The sequence below is a fragment of the Bos javanicus genome, chromosome 4, assembly GCF_032452875.1.
Source record: "Bos javanicus breed banteng chromosome 4, ARS-OSU_banteng_1.0, whole genome shotgun sequence".
Lineage (NCBI taxonomy): Eukaryota > Metazoa > Chordata > Mammalia > Artiodactyla > Bovidae > Bos > Bos javanicus.
In genome coordinates, this window is record NC_083871.1 from 27,032,179 (window position 1) to 27,058,286 (window position 26,108).

The 26,108-nt window shown below is 38.9% G+C and overlaps 1 protein-coding gene across 5 annotated transcripts in view; it reads right to left on the reverse strand.

Annotated features, from left to right (window-relative positions):
- The window catches only part of SNX13 (sorting nexin 13), a 148,512-nt gene extending 124,922 nt beyond the window's left edge, over nt 1-23,590 (reverse strand). For 4 of the 5 annotated variants that reach the window (XM_061413643.1, XM_061413641.1, XM_061413642.1 and 1 more), the window contains exon 1: nt 21,270-23,590. In XM_061413643.1, coding sequence (XP_061269627.1) covers nt 21,270-21,863 — 594 coding nt within the window. In that variant the 5' untranslated portion in view covers nt 21,864-23,590. Of the gene's footprint in view, nt 1-13,135; nt 13,232-21,269 lie in introns of those variants that run through there. The other variant, XM_061413645.1, reaches the window with a different exon arrangement.
- Nucleotides 23,591-26,108: the final 2,518 nt, after the last annotated feature.

A 26,108-nucleotide genomic window follows, 5' to 3' on the forward strand; every position in this document is an offset into this window, starting at 1 on the left:
TTCATAAAGCTAAACACCTTTTTAGTAGGTCTCTATCTTTAAAAATAAAGACATAAAAACAATGACCTTCAGATTCTTTCCTCAGTACTACAGATTTAAGTTTATATTCTATTAATATATTCTCTATTAACAGAAAAACTCAATTAGATCTTTCCAAGTTGACATTACCATCTTACCTTTTTTTTTTTTTTCTGGTAAATATAACTTAGGGTCATTCTATGACAAAAATCAAATTAAAAATGAAATACTGTAAGAAATAGGCAGACTTTAATAATGTCAGAAGGTCATTATTTATTCCAAACTAAATTAAAATCAACCTTAATCAAAAACTTAAGGTATCTAATGACTACCCTATCTTAAACCATTTACTTTGAAATTTCTGTATTACCCATTTATCAAGCATAATACAAAGCATTGTTTTCATAAGTAAGTTATAGTGACAGGATGGATAAAGAGACAAAAAACAACTGCCAAGCTCTTTGCAAAAGCAGAACACAAAGAAATCTGACCCACACTGAAGTCAATTAAAGCCTATAAATAACCCTGAAGGTACCCAAGACTATTTTTGCTATTGTTTTTTCTCTATTTTTACTTTTTCATCCTTTTCATTTTATTTTGTACAGTAAACAGATTTACATTTACTTAGACCTCTAAAAGGCTTCCCAGGTGGTGCCAGTGGTAAAAGAATCCACCTGCCAATGCAGATGTAAGAGACGCGGGTTTCATCCCTGGGTCTGGAAGATCCCCTGGAGAAGGACATGCAACCCACTCCATTAGTCTTGTCTGGAGAATCCCATGGACAGAGGAGCCTGGGGGCCTATAGCCCATGGGGTCACAAGAGTCAGACACAACTTAGCGTGCACGCACAGACCCCTAAAACCATTCTTACGGATTCTAACAACATAAATACAGTGAGAGAAAAGAAAGCAAGGAACACAACTTCACTTCAGTTTGAATGAAAGGAACAAAGCAAGATCATAGTCAATGAACCTCTAGAAAAACCATAGACCTGTTTGAAGAATCTATTTTATAAGATGTACCAAATAAAAGTTGACACCTTAAAAAAAAAACAAATTGATCTTTGGTTCATTTTCCTTTTCCAGTCACCACAATTTTACAAAGAGAAGTAGAAAGGAAACTGGGGATATGTATAAATAAGTATTAATATGTATGTATTAATAAGTATGTATTAATAAAATCGTGTAGCCATTGTATAGAATCGTGTAGCCATTGTACAGTTACTCAAAACTTTAAACATACAACTACCATATGACTGAGAAATTATACTCCTAGGAATATATCTAGGACTGAAAACTCAAATACATATACATACAGCCAAAAGATGGAAATAGCCTAAATGTCCACTAATGAATAAATGGATAAGCAAATTGTGGTCTCTCCTTACAAAAAAGTATTTATTATTCAACCATAAGAAGGAATGAGGCAGTAGTGATATATGCTACAATGGGGACAGGACATTACGCTAAGTGAAAGAAGCCAGCCTCTAATGGTAGATACTATGTGATTCCATTTATATGAAATACCCAGCCTAGAAAAATCCGTAAGACAGAATGTAGAATGATGGCTGCCAACTGCTGGGAGAAGAAAATGGGAAGCAGCTGTAGTGGATGCAATCTTCCTTTCGGGGTGATGAAAATGTTTTAGAACTAGATAGAGGTGACCGCACATCTCTGTGAGTATACTAAATGCCAGTGAATTGTTCACTTTAAAATGGTAACTATCTTATGTCAATTTCACTTCCAGCTCAATTTTTTGAAAACTTTAAAATAAGAAAAAAAAAAAAAAAACTGGGTCAGCTGTTAGAAGACACAATTTCTAGAACCGGGTTCTAGGCCAGCCACTTATAGCTGCCACTTATAGCTGACCTCTCTGAGCCTCAATTTCTTCATCTGTAAACAGGTTGGGAACAGATGATATCCAAGCCTCCTCTCATTAACTGTTGCTCTATATCTGCAGCTCTGAGTTTTTAAAGAATTGTATTAAATAGGAATTTATCTGGAAAAAAAAAAAAAGCATGAAGTACTGGTTAATGTTCTCAGACAGTTTTACATGAAACTCATTAGAAAGTTTAACAAAACTGACTCTCATAATGGCTTTAAGTTAGGTGGACATAAACATTAAAAGGCAAGTCAATAAAGGCAATTCTGTAGAAGTAAAACTAATGTGTTCTAAGACTGTAATTTTCTAGTAGTCACGCTATATCCAAGGACAGAAGTTAAGAGAATCTAACCACAATTACAAATGAAATTTGCAAATCTAGAAGAAAGACTGGATTACATAACTCTCAGGCATTTTTCCTTAACATCAATTCTTTCAGGCTTTAAGAGGTGCTGAGTATTATGTAACCTGCAGTCACTGAGTGTTGGTAGTCTGTATTTCAGATTCAGAGTTAATCTATTAATGCGCTGTGCAGTGCTGAGCTTAGTCACTCAGTCATGTCCTACTCTTTGGGACCCCATGGACTGTAGCCCTCGAGGTTCATAGGGTTGTTTCTGCGAGCAAGAACACTAGAGTGGGTTGCCACGCTAGTTCCTCCTCCAGAGGATCTTCCCAACCCAGGGACCGAATCCGTATCTCCTGCATTGCAAGCAGATTCTTTACCTTCTGGGCCACCAGGGAAGCCCTAATCTATTAATATACACAGCTAAAAATAAGGTAAACCATAAATACTAAAGAGCCTAACTAGTGTTCTCACAACTCTTATAAGTTGGCAGACTAAAGCCACGTAAGCAAGCCAAAATTTTCTTCAGGAAGCAGCTTTGGCTATATTCTAACATAACAAATGCTGACCTGAGTTATCAGAATCTCCCACCATATAGTATAGCAGAAATAATTTTGGTCTAGAAAATTTAAGCCAAATGATGTCAGCTGCCACAGCCAAAGAAATATCTTAATAACACTCTTATGAATTGTCTCAATCTGTATTGGCAAACTAAACTATGAGATGTGCCCACAAATGATTGAGATAACTGACTAGTTGTGCAGCTTTTATTTTTAAATAAATATCAATTGAGCTTTAGAAAAATGGGTACCATTCATACCCACCTAAACATAGGTAAATCAATGAATGCAAACCAAAAAAGAGAAAAGGGAAACAAGCATCATTTACCAATAATTGCTCTTCAGTCATCTTGCTAAGCACATCTGAAGACCACGAACATAAAAGATACATATAAAAAAGATGCAGGTCACAACCGGCTGTTAAAAGCATCCTTTCGATGTACCCTAAACCCCTATGACCCATCATAGGCATTGTATGCTTAGTGTCACAACATCAAAAAGTTAATTTTCCTTTCATAATTCAAACGTGAAATAAGATCACTGAATACAAAATCAATTAATTTTTAAAAGTATAACAGCTTTTAATCATGGACATACGTTCTGCTTGGTAACAGCACATGGGTTTTAATTACTGGCTGATATAATATACTGTAATTATGCAAAAGTATATTTTCCACTTAGCATACAATTTTCTTACTTATATATCCAGCTACCACCAAATCGACGACTATACTACTTACCCTATTGTGACCAAAAATACATTAAAATTTTTGATGCTTTTAAATGTACTCGTCTTTCAAAAGTAATTCCATAGTTCATTTGTATAACTAGGGTAGCTCTTGAAGTCTACTAGTATTATACTTTAAAAAGCTTTAATTTAAAAGAAATTTGCTACACTCTGCTGACATCTCTCAAGTTAAACAATGCAAAAAAAGTCAAGTTACGTATCAAATTAAACAAATGAAGTGCAGTAAAGTAATTTATTCTGACAAATTTGAATCAATGAAACAATTATAAATTTCTAGTTCCATAAATAGTTTATACTTTAGTTAATCCAGACTGAATGGTTTCTTTATGAAACTCATCTCAATCCTTTATGCATAAAATTCCAATGTATAAATAAAATTTCCCTAGGTAATATACAAGGTCCCTTTTCACTGTTTCTAAGTCTACACCATTTCTTCAACACTGAAAAAAATCTAGAGTTGTGCAATTAAAATTGTTCCTGAAAAGCATTAAGTGTAAAAATAAAGAAAAAGCAAAGGCTTTGCTATTCTTAGGTATAGCAGAGGGTCCAACTCACACAAGTAAGCACACTGGAGTGAGAAGAGCTACGCTGGGCAGAACTAACCAGACCCTGACACTCCAGAGAGGCGTCCTGCTATTGTGGTAACAAAAAAGACCAGTCCTCTCAACATTCCCCTAGGAGCTTGTGGAACAGCAGTGTGAAATGCTGGACTTCTCCATGGATCTTACACAATCAATCCACGTCCCTTAACAGAGAGAAGAATACAGAGCTAGGACTTCCTATGAAGTTCAGCCCCATCTAGGTCTTAAACTGACTCCTGAGAGCCATTCACCCAATTCCCAACTCTCATCGACCATGGAACCACTAAATATATTTTCCAGACCAATTCTGAACCCATGATGCCCTGTTATTGTTGCCATGTCACTATCAAAAGACAAATGTAGTTATCAGTCCTCTCCTGTACTCTAACCACTGTACTGTTCTTGTTACTTCCTCCTTTATCCAACTTCCTGTTGCTTCCCTTCCTCCCAAAACCTCCCTCTGGGTTTATTCTGCTCTATGACAAAAATAAATGCATCTATATCATCAACAATTTCACTGTTTGCTTTACGTAAAAGCTGCTTCCCCTGCAGCACTCTCAAAGGCTGCTTATTCTTTCATTTATCAAGTACCCCAACTTCACAATGAAGGGTCATAGTCCTAACCGTAACTCTCAGCCAGTCTCCTGTAAAAAAGGAAAAAAAAAAAAAAACCCTGTCACTGTGCAATTGCTGCACATCAGAATTACCTAGGGGCTTTTTAAAGTCCCACTGCCCAAATTACACCCCCATTCAAATTAAATGAGAACAGCTGAGGCTGGGAACTGGCCATTGGATTATCTAACGTGCAGCAAAGCTAGGATAAGTAACACTGGTAGTTTGCAAAGCTCCCCAGGTGATTTTGCAATATGCAGTCACAGGTACAAACCACTGACCCCCAAGGCATTCCTAATCATTCAAAACTCTTGACACATAGCACATGACAAGCTTCTCTATCCTAGGTACTGTATAACCTTGAATTATTTCAACATACATCCATTCAACACTCTGTTTTGCTTTGTTTTTTTGAACACGCTGCACAGCTTGTGGGGTATCAGTTCCCCAACCAGGGATTGAACCCAGGCCACAGCAGTAAGAGTGTTAAATTCTAACCACCAGCCCACCAGGACTCCCAAGTCTACTGTTAACATCCTAAGCATCCCACTTCCACCAACTTTCCCTGCACATCCACGTCTGCCACTGTAAGACCACACATCAAACTTCATCTTTCTGTCTTCTCTGGATGGGAATATGACTATCTTACCCTCTGTTCAATCTTCCAGTTCTACACTATTTAAACCTGTTAGATTTATGTTTCGTTATTACTCACAATTGCAGGCGCCTGACTCTTCTACTCTCTCCTTACTTAGCCTACTTCTGCATTCACGTCCCTATCCAGATCAGACTCCACGGTTCACCATTCAACCACTCTCTCGCCACTATCTTCATTTGTCATATTAAGTGGGAACTGTCTGCTTGTTTTCCTGTATATACCATATGCTCTAAGTCTCATGAGGACATAAATTGTGTATGTTTTGTTCACTGATGTATTCTTGGTGCCAAGAATAACATCTGGCACATCCAGTATACCCTGAATAAGTATACCCAGAATACACAGACCTTCTCACTAGTCATCTAAATCAGTGTTATAACACATCACTATTTTTTCCCTAGTGATAATCTTCACCAGACTACCTTCCTTTATCATTAACTGGCATCTTAACACTTAGATGTAACTTGCCCTTGGTTTCTGTGAGCAATTCAGTGAGCAACTACTCTCTATAGGGAAAGGGAAGAGAATACGGGAGTAAAAAGTGCAACAATAAATAAACTCTACTGGAAAAAGTAGACAAACACTTCAGGCACTTGTAAAAGCAGGAAAAGATAATTTACACTGCCACCTTTAAGAGTAAATTTTTAATTTAATGAAAATATTCTCTCATTTGTAAGTAAGTACCCAGACTGTTTTTAAAACAGAGAAAGCAAACAATACTTTCACTTTTTACTAAACATTCTTCTAAACTGGTTTACTTTTCAAGCTGCATGAACTTTTCTAATATATATATATTTTGCAAATAATACTTCATTATTTTTAAACTACACATATCACTTTTCCTACAAAAGACACATCATATCTTTAACTCATTTTATTTACAGTCAATCAACACTCATTTAAAATATTTAAGTGACAACACTACTATGGGTGTTCATTTCTATCAAGCAATGATCATGATCATAAAACTTGTATTTCACCACCTGAAAAACATGAAACTAACACCTTGCTTAAGAAAGCAGGGCAAAACAGTCAGTCACACTATGGTAACAGTAAGGGAATAGCTCAATACATAACCTTTAAAATGAATCTGCTACGGGAACAAATCTTAAAAATGGATACTTAATGACCTAGATAACCACAATGGTGTGATCACTCACCTAGAGCCAGACATCCTGGAGTGCTAAGTCAAGTGGAGCTTAGGAAGCATTACTATAAACAGATAGTGGAGGTGATGGAATTCCAGCTGAGCTATTTAAAATTCTAAAAGATGATGTTGTGAAAGTGCTTCCCTCAATATGCCAGCAAATTTGGAAAACTCAGCAGTGGCCACAGGACTGGAAAAGGTCAGTTTTCATTCCAATCCCAAAGAAAGGCAATGCCAAAGAATGTTCCAACTACCGCACAACTGCACTCATCTCCTACACTAGCAAAGTCATGTTCAAAATTCTCCAAGCTAGGCTTCAATAGTATATGAAACAAGAACTTTCAGATATTCAAGATGGATTTAGAAAAGGCAGAAGAACCAGAGATCAAATGGCCAACATCCGCTGGATCATCGAAAAAGCAAGAGAGTTCCAGAAAAACATCTACTTCTGCTTTACTGACTATGCTAAAGCCTTTGACTGTGGGGATCACAACAAGCTATGGAAAATTCTTCAAGAGATGGGAATCGCAGATCACCTAATCTGCCTCCTAAGAAGTCTGGATGCGGGTCAAGAAGCAACAGTTAGAACTGGACACGAACAACAGACTGGTTCAAAACTGGGAAAGGAGTACATCAAGGCATTTAACTCATGTAGAGTACATCATGTGAAATGCCAGGCTGGATGAATCACAGGCTGGAATCAAGATTGCTGGGAGAAACGTCAATAACCTTGGATACACAGATGACACCACTCTTATGGCAAAAAGCAAAGAGGAATTAGAGTCTCCTGATGAAAGTGAAAGAGGAGAGTGAAAAAGTTGGCTTAAAACTCAACATTCATAAAACTAAGATCATGGTATCTGGTCCCATCACTTCATGGCAAATAGATGGGGAAACAGTGGAAACAGGAACAAATTTTATTTTCTTGGGCTCCAAAGTCATTACAGATGGTAATTGCAGCCATGAAACTAAAAGACTCTTGCTTCTTGGAAGAAAAGCTATGACCAACCTAGACAGCATATTAAAAAACAGAGACATTACCTTGCCAACAAAGGTCCATCTAGTCAAAGCTATGGTTTTTCCAGTAGTCATGTATGGATGTGAAAGTTGGACTATAAAGAAAGTTGAGTGCCGAAGAATTGATGCTTTTGAAGTGTGGCGTTGGAAAAGACTGCTGAGTCCCTTGGACTGCAAGGAGATCAAACCAGTCAATCCTAAAGGAAATCAGTTCTGAATATTCACTGGAAGGACTGATGCTGAAGCTGAAGCTCCAATACTTTGGCCATCTGATGGGAAGACCCAACTCACTGGAAAAGACCCTGATGTTGGGAAAGATAGAAGGCAGGAAGAGAAAGGGACGACAGAGGATGGGATGGTTGGATGGCATCACTGACTCAATGGACATGAATCTGAGCAAGCTCTGGAAGATACTGAAGGACAGAGAAGGCTGGCATGCTGTAATCCATGGGGTCGCAGAGTCAGACACGACTGAGTGACTGAACTGAACTAATTTGTATATTGTCAAGGTTTACTTAAATAGTAAATAACAATTTTAAAACATTAATAAGTATAAGAGTAACAAGGTGGAGGTGATGAGGGCAGACACACTGCTGCAAGCCACTGTGAAGAGGCAGCTGGACCACAGTCAGAAATGATCCTCAAGACAATCATGACTGAGCTGCGACTCCTGGACATGGAGTGCTGCTCAAAGAATAAGCCAGCCTAGTTAGGGATCTGCACAGTCAAGACCCAGAGACTCAGAACATGCTTGTAGTTGTTTAGTCACTAAGTTGTATTCAACTGTTTCGCAACCACATGGACTACATGTAGCCCACATGGCTCCTCTGTCCATGGGATTCTCCAGGAAGGATACTTGAGTGGGTTGCCATTTCCTCCTCCAGAGATTTTCCTGATCCAAGGATCAAACCCACGTCTCCTGCTTTGGCAGGTAGATTCTTTACCACTGAGCCACCTGGGAAACTCTACTGGACATTAGGGAAATGCAAATCAAAACCACTACTGAGATACAGATAATAATAAACATTGTTGAGAATGTAAAGAAACAAGAATCTTCCCATATGGCTTGTGGGAAAATAAACTCAATCACACAGCAAATTACCTTAAGCTCCTCTTACAAAAGTAAGTTAGAAAGAATGAATTTAGCTAATACATCAGAAGACTGCCAAACTGTTCTTTACTAAAGTACACAAAACTTTTACCATGGCAGTTAACTAGTACAATATAAGATAAAACAGGCCATATTCATAAATGTCCCTTTGCCTCATTCACATAAGACTTTAACAATACAAAAATAAAAAGTCCCAGTACTGACAACTCAACTTCTGCTTTTCCCCATAATAGATAACAAAAGGGAAAGTCACAGTAGTTAGATGTTCAAAGCACAGCCTAATACTGAACTGTCACCAATCTCCTACTTCTGCTTTTCCTTCTTATGAAAAGAAGCATCCTATTTTAAAGGAGTGCTTAGTATTAACTGCTTAGTGCTTTACTAACCACTTTACATATATTTCTAATGCTGACAACAACTCTATGACATGCTATATTACTAACTCTAATCTATAGATGAAGAACAGCTTAAGACACAGAAGTGGACCATGAACTAAGGCTTGGTTTAAAATTCAAGCATGTCCTGAACCATGATTTCACACTGGCTCTCAAGTAGGTTTGTTTTTATTTTTTTAATCATGTGGAGGTGATGAGCAAAATTCTGCACACGTATCTAAGGAATCAAATAAAAGGGATTTATTAAGATTTAAAAATTCTATTTGTCAGAAAAACCCGAAGTGACTAAACTGACATATCTTAAAGTCCTTGGTACTCCTTAAGAATCTGATGTAGATTTTGTAGGTATTACTATTCAGATAACTTTCCAAGGTATATTCTAGAGTTGATACAGGTTCAGAAAAACGTCCTTCATGTTCCTGAAGGCTGTACAGTAACAACTCAACAAAACAATGATCCTGAAAGTACTACAAGATATTTGTGATTCACATAAAAAATAAAGCTTAACATCATTCATTAACTGTGAGATTCTGAGGCTTTTTAATCAATAAATTCAGACAAGAAGGCATACAACACAAAAGGAAGTTATACTGAGCTGTATTATTTAAAATATATATACAAACTGTGTATACATTTGCCTTTTAAATTAGCAATGGAAAATATTTTTAAACCTATTAAGTGGAATATAACTTAAAAAAATAAAAGTTAAACTCTTTATTGTGGCCTGTTAAATTTACTTCAGAGGGAGAGAAAAGGGTGACGGTCAAGGGAAAAAACTGAGAAAGGAAGCTGCAGAACTACACAGAAGAGAATACAAGACAGAGATGAGGGGGGAAAGTCAACATATCCACAAAGCAAAAACGACAAGGAGGAAAAAATAACTATAGTAAGGAAAATAGAGACAGACACAGATTCACCCACAGAAGACCTTGATGGCACAATCTTCAGCTAAGCAAACATTATTATCACATGAACACTCCTCTCCTTGAATATAACAATTTATTGTACTATTACAGGAATGCAGATAAGGAGCTGCTGAATAAAGGAATTGCAATTATTTATGTTCTTAATACCCATATTTAGATGTACAGTACAATTAATAATTTACAAATGAAGTCCTTTTCTTAACCTACTATACATTACTAAAAGCTAACTACGTATTTTCTTTTAGACAAAGGATTTTTAACATTCCTCATCTTTTTCTATTCTCTATAAAGGAATAATTCAAGAGAAAAGCTTATATAAATTCTGAGTTACTTTACATAAAACTTGATTAAATTGACAAGAACCATAGTATTTCCCATAGCAGAAAACTACACAACGCTGACACTTTTTAAAGCGTAACATGAGAATACTACAACTTTTTCCTTTCACTTCATCTATAGTAAAAGGTTAATGGCCAGAAGAAATTATTGGTCAGTGAAAAGTTCTAGTTATGGTCATGGTATACAAGTGTCACCTCTCTTGATGTCCTCCTGATATTTAGTCTAAATTTAGCCCTAGGGCAATACATAAATTAGAAAGTTAATAAAAACTGAGAAAGTAAGGGAAGAATTAGATCACCTGGGTCAAAAGGGAATTACTTTATTTGATTTGACATTTTAAAACTTATCCAATGAAACAAAGACAAAACACAAAAAACTTCGAACAAATTTTAAACAAGTGGTTTAAAAAAATAAACCACTTGTTACTTACTTCTGAGGAAACAATAAAACCTAGCTGTTTCTTGGGTGTTACTGTGGGAAATACTGTGTGTGGTACTTACCATGCCATCTCACTTAATACTGAGAACACCCCTATGCGCTAAGGATCATTCATTTAAAAGTTACACCGATAGAAAACTGAGGTTCATAAAGGTTAATAACTTTATAAGGTCAAAACACTCCAAACTGACAAAACTTACAGATTCATATCCAAACAATCTGACACCAAGTGTCAGTCTTAACCAAAAGCACATACTCTTCAGAAATTAAGAATGTAGGAATGCTCAATCTGTGTTTAGAAGAGATAAAGACATAGATGATAACACTCTTTTTGAGTTCCAGCAGAAAGATAACCTCACTAACTTCTGCAGTCCTATAAATTTTGCATTAGTGCTTAGTATTTGACTGAATATTATGAGCTATCAGACATTAACTTGTAGAACTTGGTTCAAAAAACATTTTCTATATAAAATACTCTTAAGCCTAATCAACTTTCCCAAAATTTGTATATAATTAATATACCCATTATTTGTACAGCCTATCATTTCAGTTTCTTTTTCTGTACCTTTGTTGTGCTATACATTTCACCTTGTCTCCAGCCTCCTCTAGCCCATTTCCTCTTATTCTGCTAGCTCTTACCAGGATTAGACCATTGCAACAGTTTAAGTGTTGAGCACTCAGGTAGTACACAAGAAAAAAGCATCAGATATTAGCAATTAACACTAGATATTAAAGTAGCTGGTTATATTAATAGTTGCAATCTAATTAACACCCTGAGGAAAACTCTGAGGGGGGAAAAAATGCCACCTCAAATAATCTCAGGAAGAGAAATCAAGAACAAACTCTAAGGTATATCATGACTTGGAGAAACACTGCTAATACATAGTATCAGAGTATCTTAAAATCAGACCATTATTTCCCCAAACTGAGGCAAAATTAAATGGAGGTGAAATTTTATTTCAGACTCTACTCTTCCATGTACAACTTCAACCAGTTTTATAAATTCCAAGCCTCAAATGACAGTGAATCCAAGAGCCATTCTCTATACACGTCCTGTCCTGTCGTCACACAACACTAGCCTGAAAATAAAAGATGTCACAATACAAAGAATCACATACTCTCTCACATGCCAAGCCACAGCCAGGCTAAAAATAACTCCAGGGTTCCAGGAGCAAAAGCAAGTCAGGTTTAAATGGGAGTAACACTCACAAAGACTCCGCAATAATGCCGGGCTAAGGTCGAAAGCAAAGCAGGATTCACCTTAGGAGTCTCTTGGCTGCATCAGAATTAAAACTCCCTCAGGAAACTGGAGAAAATGGTGCAATAATCTAACAATGCTGAATTAGTCCAGATTGTATATGAGCCTCTGGTACTAACTGAAAGACTATTAAGCCAGTTTCATTTTCACCACTGAACACAGCAGAATTATATTATTAAACTTTTCTGGTACATGTTATTTCTGAATATGCAACGGAAACAGAGATGAGTGAAATGAGCAAACAGTAAGAGTGACATGGAGAGATATTTTAGGTAAGAGATCATGGTAGCAGCTGCCCTCCTAGAAAATGTACTCTCCAAATTTCCAAATTTTTGAAATTCGTGACCAAATTTTACTCTTGCAAATTTCAAGACAGCATTAAAGGTCATATAAACATCAAACACTCCACAAAGCACACAAAAATGTGTCTTACTGTACTATTATAAACAAAGCTTTAAGTTTATCTAGTTCTGGAATACAAATGAAATCATAAAAATAAAGCAGTAAGAGATACAAAATAAAATCCAAGTTGTTTGCATTTATAATTTATTATATAAAAGCAACACCAACCTAATCATATTTTTCCCTGTAGGAAAAAATTAAAACAGAATTACATTCTAACTAAATGCTTGATGTTAGCTTTTTTTTTTTTTTTTTTTGGTCAAACTTTTGTGTGTTTTGTGATCCCAAACATAATTTTCAACCACAGTGTACTATTTTAAAAACCCTTATGGAGTTAGATACCAACTAGTCTTTAAAGGGTAATTAATGTGATAGTTTAAATTTATCAAAGACAATTTTTGTCCTAGTAATTTTTCAATTTATTTTCATTTTATTGGAGGGAATATTCAACATTCTTTTATTCGACAGCTATTTAGTGAGGACTAAGTGTTAAGCTCTGTTCCAGACACTGGGAACACAAGGTAAAGCACATATTCGGAGTTTACGTGAATATGTAATATATGAGGGCAGGGACCAAGTATTACTTTTACCAAGGTAATGGAATTCAGCCAGGTCTTTCAGTCAAATTTGGTAGACTTCTTAAGGAGTGATAAAGAGCTTTTTTCAGAAAAACAAAGCAAACAAAAAAAAGACAAATTCACCGATTTTTTTTTCACTTCTGTGAATTAGCGTGGAGCAAACAGAGACAGTAGAAATGGGTCAACTCTTCACTTGTAAGAAGCAGTTCATTTTAGAACTGCTATCTCATCCAAACTGGTAGTTTCACCTGGAGTTATTTAAAAAAAGGAAAAAAAAAGCAAGTAATTACCTGTTAATTACAAATTCTCCAAACTCTTATTCCTCTTATTTTTTCACCTTTTAATTACATTATGTTTTATTCTGACAAAAAAAAAAAAAAAAAACCTCAAGGCTTCAGCTGAATGATGGCCAAACTGCCAACTTTTAGCTCTGATGGTGAATTTTCTGAGGGGAGGTTTCAGATCAGATGCAACTTCAGCACCAGAACTTAGCATGTGCCTACCACACAGTAGGGGTATGTACGTTTTGTAAACAAAGTGACCCACAAAAAGTAGTCTTCAGTACAAGTTACTATCAATGCTTTTTAAACACTGTACTAAACAACAGCTTTTCCTTTTTAGAACTTACCAGGGGTTGTTTAAAAATAAAAGATTTCTTTTGCCACAAATATTTCATAATATGTACAAACAAATGACTATGAACCCCCAAATAAGCAACCTTTTCCAAAAATATTTTTCGGAACTTCCCTTTCAGAATTCTTTGGAATCAGTTCACCAACCACAAAAGAAACTATCCTCACCACCAGTTGCCAAGACATGCTGTCAGTCTATTCTCTTTTTCCTTTCCCTTCTTTTGGTCTAATCCCTGACTCCCCTGTAATTGTACCAATAGCCAGAAGACACCCTCTTTTCTCCTGGGATCCACCCACCCACTGAGAAGCCAGTGAGCCATAAAGTTAGATGGAGCCTAGGGTTTGAATTCATGTAAGTGCACAGAGAGGAAAAAAATTATATATTAACCACTAATATTTGTATAATGATTGAGTTTACGAAGAGTTCTACTCTACCATTTATTCAGTTTTCACAACAATGTGAGAGTAACTAGGAAGGTGTTATCATCTCTGTTTTACACAGAAGGAAACTAAGACTCAGAAAGTTCAAACAACTTTCCCAGTGTCACATCATAAATAAACCATGACGTTAAGACTCATCCCTGTAATGCTTAACATATAGATCATACTTGGGTAGCCTCACTATTGAGGTACTAATAGACAAGTATCCAACACCATGACTCCAACCTATTATTCAAATTTTAACCATTTTTAACATGATAAAACAGAGCTGTCCACTTGATTCAAAAATAGAAAGTCAATGTTAAAATACCATCAATTGAGGGGGCACTTGGTCTCTGAAACCACAAAATTTCAAAACACAGTTTAAAAAGTCACACCCTTGAACCTCACACAGGAATGCCATCAAGTCACAGCTTTGCCATCAAACCGCTAGTTAGCGAGTGGCCAGCATCAGAAACTCTCAACCGTGACAGAATCTGTTTTCTTCCTCTTCCAGAAGCTCACGCTCTCTCCTTTTCCACTATTAGTCAGCTAACAGAGCTTTCTTGATCCCACCTAAAACAATCTGTTTCAAACATCCTCTCATAGCCTTTCTTCCTCTCTCTAAGCATACTCTATTCCACAAACTAGAAATGACACCATACATAAACATAAGCACATCTAACAATGCGATAATTAAGAGAGAAAGCACGTTTTACAATCTGCAAAACTCTATGTACGTGCTGCTAGTTACCGCACACAGAAGTGAAGAGCCATTTCTCAAGTGTGGCCTTACTATTCACACACCAATGCCTTGTTATCTTTTAAACTACAAACGTTAGTACTCAGTTCTTCCAAATTTAATTCTATATTTCCTCAAATAAAATAATTTTATAAACTTGTGGCAATTAGTGCAAAACTTTTAAACACAGTGGACTAGTTAGGAAACTTTTATATCAATTTTTGTGAAAGTAAAAGTGTTAGTCATTCCGTTGTGTCCGACTCTTTGCGACCCCATAGGCAATAGCCCGCCAGGCTCCTGTGCCCATGGAATTCTCCAGGCAAGAATACTGGAGGGGGTTGCCATTCCCTTCTCCAGGGGATCTTTCTGACCCAGGGATCAAACCCAGATCTCCCACACTGCAGGCAGATTCTTAACCATTTGAGCCACCAGGGAAGCCCAATTCTTGTGAAACAGTGGTCAAAAAACACTTTGGAACAATCCATCTGAACATTAATATCTCTAAACCCAGGACATCCAAGAATGGTTATGGAAATCTAAAACCTTTTTTAATATTCTGAAATGCCAAATGGAAAAGCGAGACTTACCTAATATAAAGTTATAGGGTTTAACTAAAAAAATTCAAACATATTTGCTTTTGTTTGCAATTCTATCAATGAGTTAGCTAGTTGCTAATCAGAAGTGATGAAAAATGGGTATATGTGTACTACAGTAATAAAACATAAGGAAAATATGAAATAAGAATAATTTATGTATAAGCTCTCTGAAAATCTGGAATCAATGGGGCAAAAAAATGAAACATAGGTCCTTTAGAATTCTTGAGAAATGGCTGACAATATTCAACTTCGTTTGTCAGAAGATCCTAAACAAAGTCATATGTAGAGTGACAAGGTGGCCTCATTCTAGACAGTGATGTTCTTATACTTCCTTTGTAAAATCTCTTTCCCACCTCTTAACATCCTTTGAAGGTCAATGGGCCTATTGTTCTTGTTCTGGTTAGTAGCCTTTAAAATGTCATTAATTAATAATTAAAGAAAGAGATCACATCGCTTAAGGAATAAGCCACCACAAGTGTATGTCTCCAAACAAATATATTAATCAACAAAATCAAGTCATAATTTTTTCTTAAGCACTTCCTATGAGCAAGGGTGTATGTGTGCGTGTCTTTTAAAAAGAGCTCTGAAAGTCCAAAGATCTCCCCTGATGCACAACTCATCACATCTCAGGGTTTCCCAAAGCAAAATACAACAAACTCTTTTAAGTCTTTATATTAAGTCAGGGTTCTCCAGACAAACAGAAGCAATAGGAAAAATTTTTTAAAGAGATGTATTATGAAGGACTGGTTCACAAGCTTATGGAAGCTGAGAAGTCCCACCATCTGCCATCTGCAAGCTGGAAGGACAGGAGAGCCAGTGGTTTAATTCAGCCCAAAGGCCTGAGAATCAGGGAAGCTGATGGTATAAGTCATGGCCCAAGGGTAGAAGAAGATGAAATGGCAAGTTTGAGCTGGCACTCAAACAGTGAAGCAGAAAAAAGGGGCAAATTCCTTCTTCCTATTGTCTTCCTCAGGCCCTCAAGAGACTGGACAGTGCCCACCTACACTGCAGAGAACGATCTACCTAAGGAGTCCACCACTTCAAATGCTAATCTTGTCCTCATCCAGTTACACCCTCATCACTATACCCAGAAATACTGTTAAATGTGACACTCCAAGGCCGGTCGACACATAAAATTATCTATCACAGTCTGTATGCAATTTGACACAAATTCTAACACTTTCTCTGAGAGTAAATCACCTATCAAAAGCTATAAGAAGTCCCATCTAATTTTCCGTAGGCAAATCTTCCAAACGTACTTGAACCACAAAATTGTACTCCCTTAACAACTATTAACCAGGGGCTTCTAAAAGGGCAGCAGCCTATGCCTTATCCATCTGTACATATTTGTTAACCACAAAATCAAGAATTAGCATTAATATACAAAAAAATCAATAAATCTGGATGGAACTTACTTAGCACACCTGTAAGTAACATCTACTAATGCCCCATATTTACACACAACCCAAACAACTACTAAGTTTAAATAACTACAATTTTTATTCACTATTTTTAAAAGCATGTATGTCAACAGACTGCTGACTGGTTCTCATGCAAAGATAACCTCCAGAGTGTGCCATAGCACTGGACCAAATTAAGCATACTGTCCTACATCTTCTATACCTTTCACTTCAGTTCAGTCGCTCAGTCATGTCTGACTCTTTGCGACCCCATGAAGCGCAGCACGCCAGGCCTCCCTGTCCGTCACCAACTCCCGGAGTTCACTCAGACTCACGTCCATCGAGTCAGTGATGCCATCCAACCATCTCATCCTCTGCAGTCCCCTTCTCCTCCTGCCCCCAATCCCTCCCAGCATCAGGGTCTTTTCCAGTGAGTCAACTCTTCGCATGAGGTGGCCAAAGTATTAAGAGTTTCAGCGTTAGCATCAGTCCTTCCAATGAATCCCCAGGATTGATCTCCTTAAGGATGGACTGGTTGGATCTCCTTGCAGTCCAAGGGACTCTCAAGAGTCTTCCCCAACACCACAGTTCAAAAGCATCAATTCTTCGGCGCTCAGCTTTCTTCACAGTCCAACTCACATCCATACATGACCACTGGAAAAACCACAGCCTTGACCAGACGGACCTTTGTCGGCAAAGTAATATCTCTGCTTTTTAATATGCTATCTAGGTTGGTCATAACTTTCCTTCCAAAGAGTAAGCGTCTTTTACTTTCATGGCTGCAATCACCATCTGCAGTGATTTTCGAGTAACTACTCACTTACCCATACCCTAAGTCCGATATGTTGAAATTCACTCCTATTTTAAAAAGAGTGGCACTTCCCAGGTGGCGCTAACAATGCAGGTAGGCAGAAGACATGGGAGTTCAATTCCTGGTTAGAGAAGATCCCCTGGAGGATGGTGTGGCAACCCACTCCAGGATTCTTGCCTGGAGAATCCCCACGGACAGAGGATCCAGATGGGCTACAGTCCATGGGGGTCACAGAGCCGGACACGACTGAAGCGACTTAGCACACAGAGGATAAGTAAGTGAGCTTTAAACAAACAATTTTCAAGTATAGTATTCACAAATTATTGGACAAATGTTATAAGAGGAACTTTAAAATTAAGAAGTCCTGAAAAAAAGGTCAAATGGACATCAAGTGGAGAAAAAAAAAATCCTCTCATCCATATATGGAAATGCAAAGGACACAAATACACAAATACAGCCAGTGAGTCTTCTAAATACTTCAACAGTATTTAGAATGAAAACAAAACGAAGTCAAAAAACTTAAATTGAGAACTATGTTAATAACTTCTCTTTACATTAAAAAAAGAAAAAACAGCATAATGATCCACTGGGGCTCTACTTTCAATTCACACTAATCTATCATATCTCGAAGGTTTCCAAGTTCAGTGTATACAAATGAATTTGCTCAACTGGAGAAAATTTTCCTTTCAGCTTAATTTAATGTAGCCCTTAATTGAACACTTGCATGGTTTCTCACTTCTGCTAAGGTTCAAAGACCTAGTCTGACAAAATGCAAAAGTGAAAAGTTTCACCTGAATGTTTATTATTCTCATTTGATATGAATGTTACATTAAGTAGCTATATTTTTCACATCCCCACTTCAGTTTAAAAAAAACAACCAAACTAAAAACAGTATGCTGATGATTATGAGCTACAAAAAAAAGATTAATGATGCATTCCATACTGAGCCACAGAAACAACAAACACTTTAGAATGAGTTCCTAGGTGTGATTACTGACGCAACCAGATGTATAACTTAAAGGAAGCTATTTTAATCCCCAACCTCAGTCTTCTTATCTGGCTAATGGGGCTACCACCCGCCCCAGTGTTGTGATGTGAAAGAACTGAGCAGACTGTGTGATTCACCACTTTCTGGGCACAGTATACGCTCACTGAACAGAGCTCATCATTATACATTCTGAGATCTCAAATAAAACAAATCACAGCCCCCAGACATGCTGATATCTAAGTTAGCACTAAGAGAAGCACTAAGAAGAAATCCCACACTACAATTTTAGTAAACCAATACTGAATATCATTTTATATCCAAAATATTTCAAAACAGGACTATTTCTGAATGTGGTCCAAAAAAACCTAAGTTCAAGTAAAAAAGTCTTTCTCAAGTAATAATAATTTTCAGCTTATCTACTACAATATTCAGACAAAGAAGCAGTATGTTTTAAAATCTATGAAGAGAGCTGGAAATTGCTCCTAGGGAGCAACATGGTCAGAGTTCTGTACCTAGTCAGGAGATGGGATTCCAGTTTCACCTCTGCCACTAATAATTATTTGGCCTTGGACAAGTCTCTGGGCTTCAGTTTTTTAATCTATAAAATGATTATTCACAGACATAGATAAGATCCAAGTAGCATTTAATCTGGGCCTTACTTTGGAGAAGTAATCCAGGGTAGTTGTTAACAACGGACTTAGCAGAGATAGCCGAGGTTGGAACCCTGGCTCTGACTCTTAAAAGCTAAGTGCAGCACACACACGTACGTGTACACACACACACATACACACAACTAAAGCACATCTAACTACACACACACACACACACACACACACACACACAACTAAAGCACAAAGAACTACAATGACTGACTTACTATTGAAAATATCTCACTGAAACATGAAATTATTTTAAAACAGGGAAGCTTAGGGGAATTCCCAGGTGGCCTTGTGGTTAGGATTTCAGGCTTTCACTGCCCATGGCCCAGGTTCAATCCCAGCTCAGAGAACTGAGATCCTACAAGCCATGAGGCGTGGCCAAAAAATAATTTAAACAATGAAACACAGACGCTTAGAAAGTTCAGTCTTCCCCATTTTACTAGTAGCACCAAGAAAGCATTACAACTCTTCAATGGCTGCTAACCTAAGCCAAATTTAATCAAAAGATCATCTCCTAAAATACTGTATATTATCAACAGCACTGAAAAATTATAAGGCTAATCTTTCCCACAAAATATCACACTAAAGGTAAAAATAAACTTTTGATACTTATCTTTTTTTCCAGACCTAATACTGCTAATGACAACAGAAGCTTATTGATGTACCATCATCTCTGGGAATAAAATTAACTACTGGAGTGAAAAAAAAAAAAAAATCTGTGGGATATAGAAATACAAAATGAACTACAAACTACTAGAAATAAGTAGTTCATGAGCTAAAATCAGCCAATAAGGACTGACCAGGCACATCATATGCCAGGCTCTGTACACATTATCAAGTACAAATACCAAAGTATGAAGTTCCTCAGAGTCAATAAAGTAGGACAGGTAAGTCGTCTATTACCACGTTTTCACACAACAAAAGCCACTCATCTACACACATTTCTATCAGTCCAAGTAGGAATACTTCCCACCGCCCATTAAAATTTCTTCCTATCCTTAGTTCAGCCCACAAAGATGCCCAAACTAGTCCCTGACAGCTGACACTGGAATTTTCACAGGACTTCAAGTGAGTAGCTTCTAAGACATTTCCTCAAATCCACAAGCCTCAGAATTTATCTTCAATGACACCCAAGAGCATACACCACAACACCTGACTGTGTGAGGTCAAGTACCCAGTTAAATCAATTTTGTTCTTCCCCTTAAAGTACTGCTACAGAAGGCAAACTCTGCTTCTTCAAAAAGTCTACTTTTTGCAATGGACATCAGACAACAGAAAAGGGAAACTGACTGGCTAGTCACAGTTGCCCTACTTCCATTTCAGGACCAAGGGGAAAAAAAAAAAAAGAACTGTTCCACTGAAAGTACCAAGGGAGCCTCAAGCAAATCAAGAGGACAGATGCTAAACTCAACTTTCTGATTCCCACGATTTAAGCGAAAGGTGAGGGGTGTGCGATAGGGCGTTAATGTAACCGGGCTACCCAAGTGTCCCCTTAGACAAAGAGGTCCTCTGCACGAAGTAGTCAAGGTGGGGGCGGGAAACCAGCCCGGCTGGCCGAGTGACAAACCCAGGATGCTGACCGAGTTGGGAAGTGGAGGGCCCTAGAGGCCAGGGACACCAGAAGGGAGACACCTCGGGCAAACCGTAGGGGAACAGGGACCAGCACGAACGCAAAGAGACCGACGCTGCCACAGAGCAACGCGTAAGGGGACGCCACGAAGGGAGCGGCGAGTCAGGAGGCAGCGACAGCAGCAGGGAGACCAGTGCCAGGGGCGACGGGCAAGTGGCAATCGCGAAACCAGAGGCACAGGCAAGCCGGAGGTGGTGGGACTGTTGACTCAGCACCGCTCCTATTCAAGGGGCACTTGTAGGATCCCCGCTGCTGCTCGGCCCCGGGGGCCTGCTACCAAAGGTCGGGCCCGCCAGCGGCTGAAATGATGTTATCTGACCGGCCAGCGCCGGCCCCTTCCCCATTTCACAGGTAAACACTGGCCGCCGTCGCCGCTTACCTCTGTTAACATTATTACACCCCGGGGAAGTGAGCTCCTCCCTAGCCTCGCCGCATGGCAACAGCCGTAGCAGCAGCGAAAACTGCCTGAGCCGCCGCCAACGGCGGCAACAGCTCCTTCAGTCCTCTCCCGGGCGGCGGCTTTACTCGGCTTCGCTGGCTTCCCCCCTGCCCGGCTGCTCGCGACGGACGCGCCGCCATCTTGGAAGAGCGACGTCCGCGTCTCCCTGCGACGTGCGCTCCCATTGGCGGGCACAGGGGCCGCCGGCGTCTCGTGACTGTCGCCATAGCGCCGGCGCGCGGGGAAACGGAGGCGGGCGGCTGAAGACCAGCTCAGCGCTAGTGGCCAAGGCCCCGCGGCAGGGCGCAGTGGCTGACTTGGGGCCGCCGGGAGGACAGACAGGCCCCACCGTGGGGCCGGCCCGGGAGCGGGCGCGAGCGCCCGAGGTGACTGCTTATCTTCGGCCGCACGCCGGGGTCGGTCGGCCCTCGGGTGAAGCGGCGGAGGCCGAGGCTCCGACGGCTGGCGCGGAGGACCTCGCGCGTCTCGGGTATAAGGAGGCAGAGGTCCAGGAGAAAAACTTCCTTCTCGCATTTCCCTGGCCCTGCGGCGACCTAAGAGCAGCCGGAGGATGTTCGTCTTTCTCCACTGTCTGTGGCTTAAATATGATCTGAAACTGCTCCCTGCTCAGTCCTCCTAAACTTTGCCAGAAACTTTCCTTTGTCCTTATGAATCCTCAGCGAGTTCTCTACTGGGGTGCGCGACGGGTAGTAGAAGCTATACAGGCATATCAGCTTTACCCATATCGTAGCAGTTAGACTGTCGCTGATTCGATGATTGGCCAGCACCTGTATAACAATGAGGGCTTGGTTTTGCCCCTCATGAGAAATCTCTAAAAAAATAAAAGCCAGTTTTGCTTTTTAACTGAGGTCTGTACAGCTCTACTGGCTTTTTGATGCAATGTGTGTATGTGTGTATATCATAGCAAATTTCAGCAGGTATCATTGTAAATAGTCATGACTTAAATGGGACAGAGCTCTGGAACCCAGCATGCATAGAAGCCCTGAGACAGACACTGTTCTAAACCGGAAACTAGATGACTTACGATGTGTGAAACAAGGCAGTCACTTCTACCTGAATTGTAGTGAAAGTAGTTTACCTGAATCTGCTCTCTATAAAGTGTGTTACCCTGTTGTAAGAAACCAGTTTCCAAAGAAATTGACAAGTTTTCACATTTGACATGCAGAATCCTTCCATCTCTTTTAAGGGGATACTAAGGCATTTCCGAAAACTAAGACCAGTAGAAGTTCCTCTCTAGTGGAGTCCCCGTCCCCCTTCCCTAACGGTAGTACTATTGTGTAAAATGAAATTTACTTAATACATTACTCTTAAATTCTCAAGGCGTTACGGACCTTGTGTTACCTCCGTGTCCTCATCAAGGAAACAGGATGGTTCATTTTGGTAGTCAGAAATTAAAGATAAATCCTGGTTTTACTCACTTCAACTAATTGAGGCAAGTAATTTTGTGTTGCTTTGATCTACATCTGATACATAATTTCCATATTAAAGGGCCAGCAAAATTACGACCTCTGCAACAGAATAAAATGTGTTACTGATATTGACAGCATAAGCCATGAATAGGAAATAAGATTGGAAAATACTATCTGGCCTAAGACACTAAGGGAAATGAAGAGATACTAGAGACAAGAACCTGGAAAAAGACAACTGTTCCAATGTATAAATAAAACAGGAGGCTCATTAATATTTAAGATACCAACTAGTAAATTCAAACTGTAATCCAGGTGTCTGCCCTGAGTAATTTTGTTTCACATATTTTTCCCATTCCAGAAGCAAGGCATTTTCATTTGTTTTAAAGGTGGTAAATTAAGTGTAAACACAACTTGAGGTTTGTACCAACCTGTAATATGACATGGGTATACTTTTAACGTTTAGGAGTTTGTAGACCAAAGAGCAAGTCAAAATCATTAACTCCAAGTTTTCTTACCCAGAGTTCTTTCTGTGACCTAAAAAAGCCCTTGTGCTATCTAGTCTCCCCAGTCCCACCCCACATCCACCTCTCTGACCTCATTTCTACTAAGCATTGCTCCTGTAAGCATGGTAGCCTTCTAGCCCTGGGGCCTTTGCACTGACTGTTTATCTAGAAGCATCTTTCCACCAGATACCCACATGGCTAGACCTCTCACTTCTGTTCCATCTTTGCTCAAATGTATTTTTTTCTAAGGAAGACTACATTTAAAATGTTACCCCTCCCCCAGCATCCTCCTAAAAGACCCTGAAAGGAAAAGGCGTAATTAAAACTGAATTTTAAAAAAATCCCTGGTGTTGAATTTTTTTTTAATTGACCATTGTGTTTTCTTATCTTCATGTTAGTGGGGGAATTTCTTTTACTGTCAATAGAATGCCGGAGAGAAGTTTATGACAGAATTGTAAGCTGAGCCTTTCCCTTAACCCTACGTAACTGCTGATATTTTCAATGGCGGTAATAGGATAGGGGGGATAAAAAGATAAAATATGTTAAAAAGAATTTTTTTTCCCTCGAGCATGAGTTAAAAGTTATTTTGTTAGCAAGGGAAGCAACAAAGTAAGAGACTTATGGAAGTTGGGAAAGAGAATGCTTACAGAAGCAGCTAGCTTAAAAAAAAAAAATAAAAAGTAAACATCTAATTTGGCACAGATTGCAGTTTCATTCCATGTGGTCTTAAAAACATCCTATCACTTGTAAAGGAAACTTGGGACAGGCTGACCTAAGATGCCAGGTTTTTTGGCTATCAATCAGAAATTTAAAACAACAAAACAATCCATCTTAAGAAACATGATAAGGACACAGCTGTGGTTGTAACTGCGAAAGGTTTAATTCCTCAGCAGCCAGTTCGTCCAGTTAACACAGAAAGGATGACAAAAAGGTCAGAGGCACAAATCAAGTGTGTGATGCTTTTAAATAGGGCATTGCTGGTGATTTCTAAACCTTAGAGCAACAATTCAGAATATCTAGTTTGTCTTTTTAATTTTAAAGCAAAGAAAAAAAATTATTCTATATATTCAGGTTGTCACATATTGGCTGTAATCCTTTCTGAGAAACTGGGAAAGTGTAATGTCAATCTCCCAAGCAAATTCCATCTATCGAACAGTTGGCGCATTTAATCCTTTGGTTTCTTAAGCCATTTTACTAGCTACAGTTTATTCATGAGGCAGTGTCGTCAATGTCACCTATCACCTCCACTGAACATTAAATAGTACCATATGTTCATTAGTAAGGTCCAGTATGAGAGTCAGTGTATCAGTATTGAAATAATACATTGCCAACAGAAGAGACACGTTATAAAACAACAACAGGATATCCTGATTCTTTTTTATAGCTTTAGTATGACACCAATAAGACAGAAATTTCAAAGTATTTAAGAGTGATCTGAAGTCTAGCTTCAACTAGCTCAGCATGTGCTTTTTTCTTAAAACAGTATTTTTTGAAGAAATACTGAGGCAACTCAAGGCTGAGAGAGGCAGATATAATACGAAGTTTCTCTAACATCACATAGAGCCATAAAATAATAATATTCACAGTTCAATTCAGTCCAGTTGCTCAGTCGTGTCCGACTCTTTTCAACCCCATGAATCGCAGCACACCAGGCTTCCCTGTCCATCACCAACTCCTGGTGTTCATTCAAACTCGCATCCATTGAGTCGGTGATGCCATCCAGCCGTCTCATCCTCTGTCGTCCCCTTCTCCTGCCCCCAATCCCTCCCAGCATCAGAGTCTTTTCCAATGAGTCAACTCTTCACATGAGGTGGCCAAAACTGGAGTTTCAGCTTTAGCATCATTCCTTCCAATGAACACCCAGGACTGATCTTTAGGATGGACTGGTTGGATCTCCTTGCAGTCCAAGGGACTCTCAAGAGTCTTCTGCAACACCACAGTTCAAAAGCATCAATTCTTCAGCGCTCAGCTTTAGCTCCACAATGGTACCAAGATCTTCATAGAAAGGACCTTATGAATATGTAGAGGTCTGTAGTGTATTTCAGAGGTTTTCCTATATCACTGACAACCTCAGTCAGTAATTTTTAAAACAAATATTTGTACACCATAAAAATTAGGCCCTGAGCACTTTTCAAAGAGTTATTTCTCAATTGTTGATACTGTTTTTCAGTGTATGGGCCAGGTGCTGAGGGCGGCATTTCACATACATTTAACAACTGAAAATGACTATCCCAGTAGATCTTAATAACCTCCAGGCTATGTTGACCTCAATCACCACCTCCTCTTTGAGTATGGTGTTCAGTCCCTAAGTCATGTCCCAGTCTTTGCAACCCCGTGGATTGCAGGACACCAGCCCCACCCCACCCCCAACCCGCGTCCTCCACTATCTCCCAGTTTGCTCAAATTCATATCCATTGAGTTGGTGATGCTTTCTAACCATCTCATCCTATGCTGCCCCTTTCTCCTTTTGCCTTCAAATCTTTCCCAGCATGAGAGCCTTTTCCAAAGAGTCAGCTCTTCACATCAGGTGGTCAAAGCGTTGGAGTTTAATCATCAGTCCTTCCAATGAATATTCAGGACTGATTTCCTTTAGGATTGACTGGTTTGTCTCCTTGCAGTCCAAGGGACTCTCAACAGTCTTCTCCAACACCACAATTCAAAAGCATCAATTCTTCGACACTCAGCCTTCTTCATGGTTCAACTCTCACACCCATACATGACTACTGGAAAAACCATAGCTTTGACTTTGTTGGCAAAGTGATGTCTCTGCTTTTTAATACGCTGTCTAGGTTTTTCATAGCTTTTCTTCCAAGGAGCAAGTTCTTTTCACTTCATGGCTGCTGTCA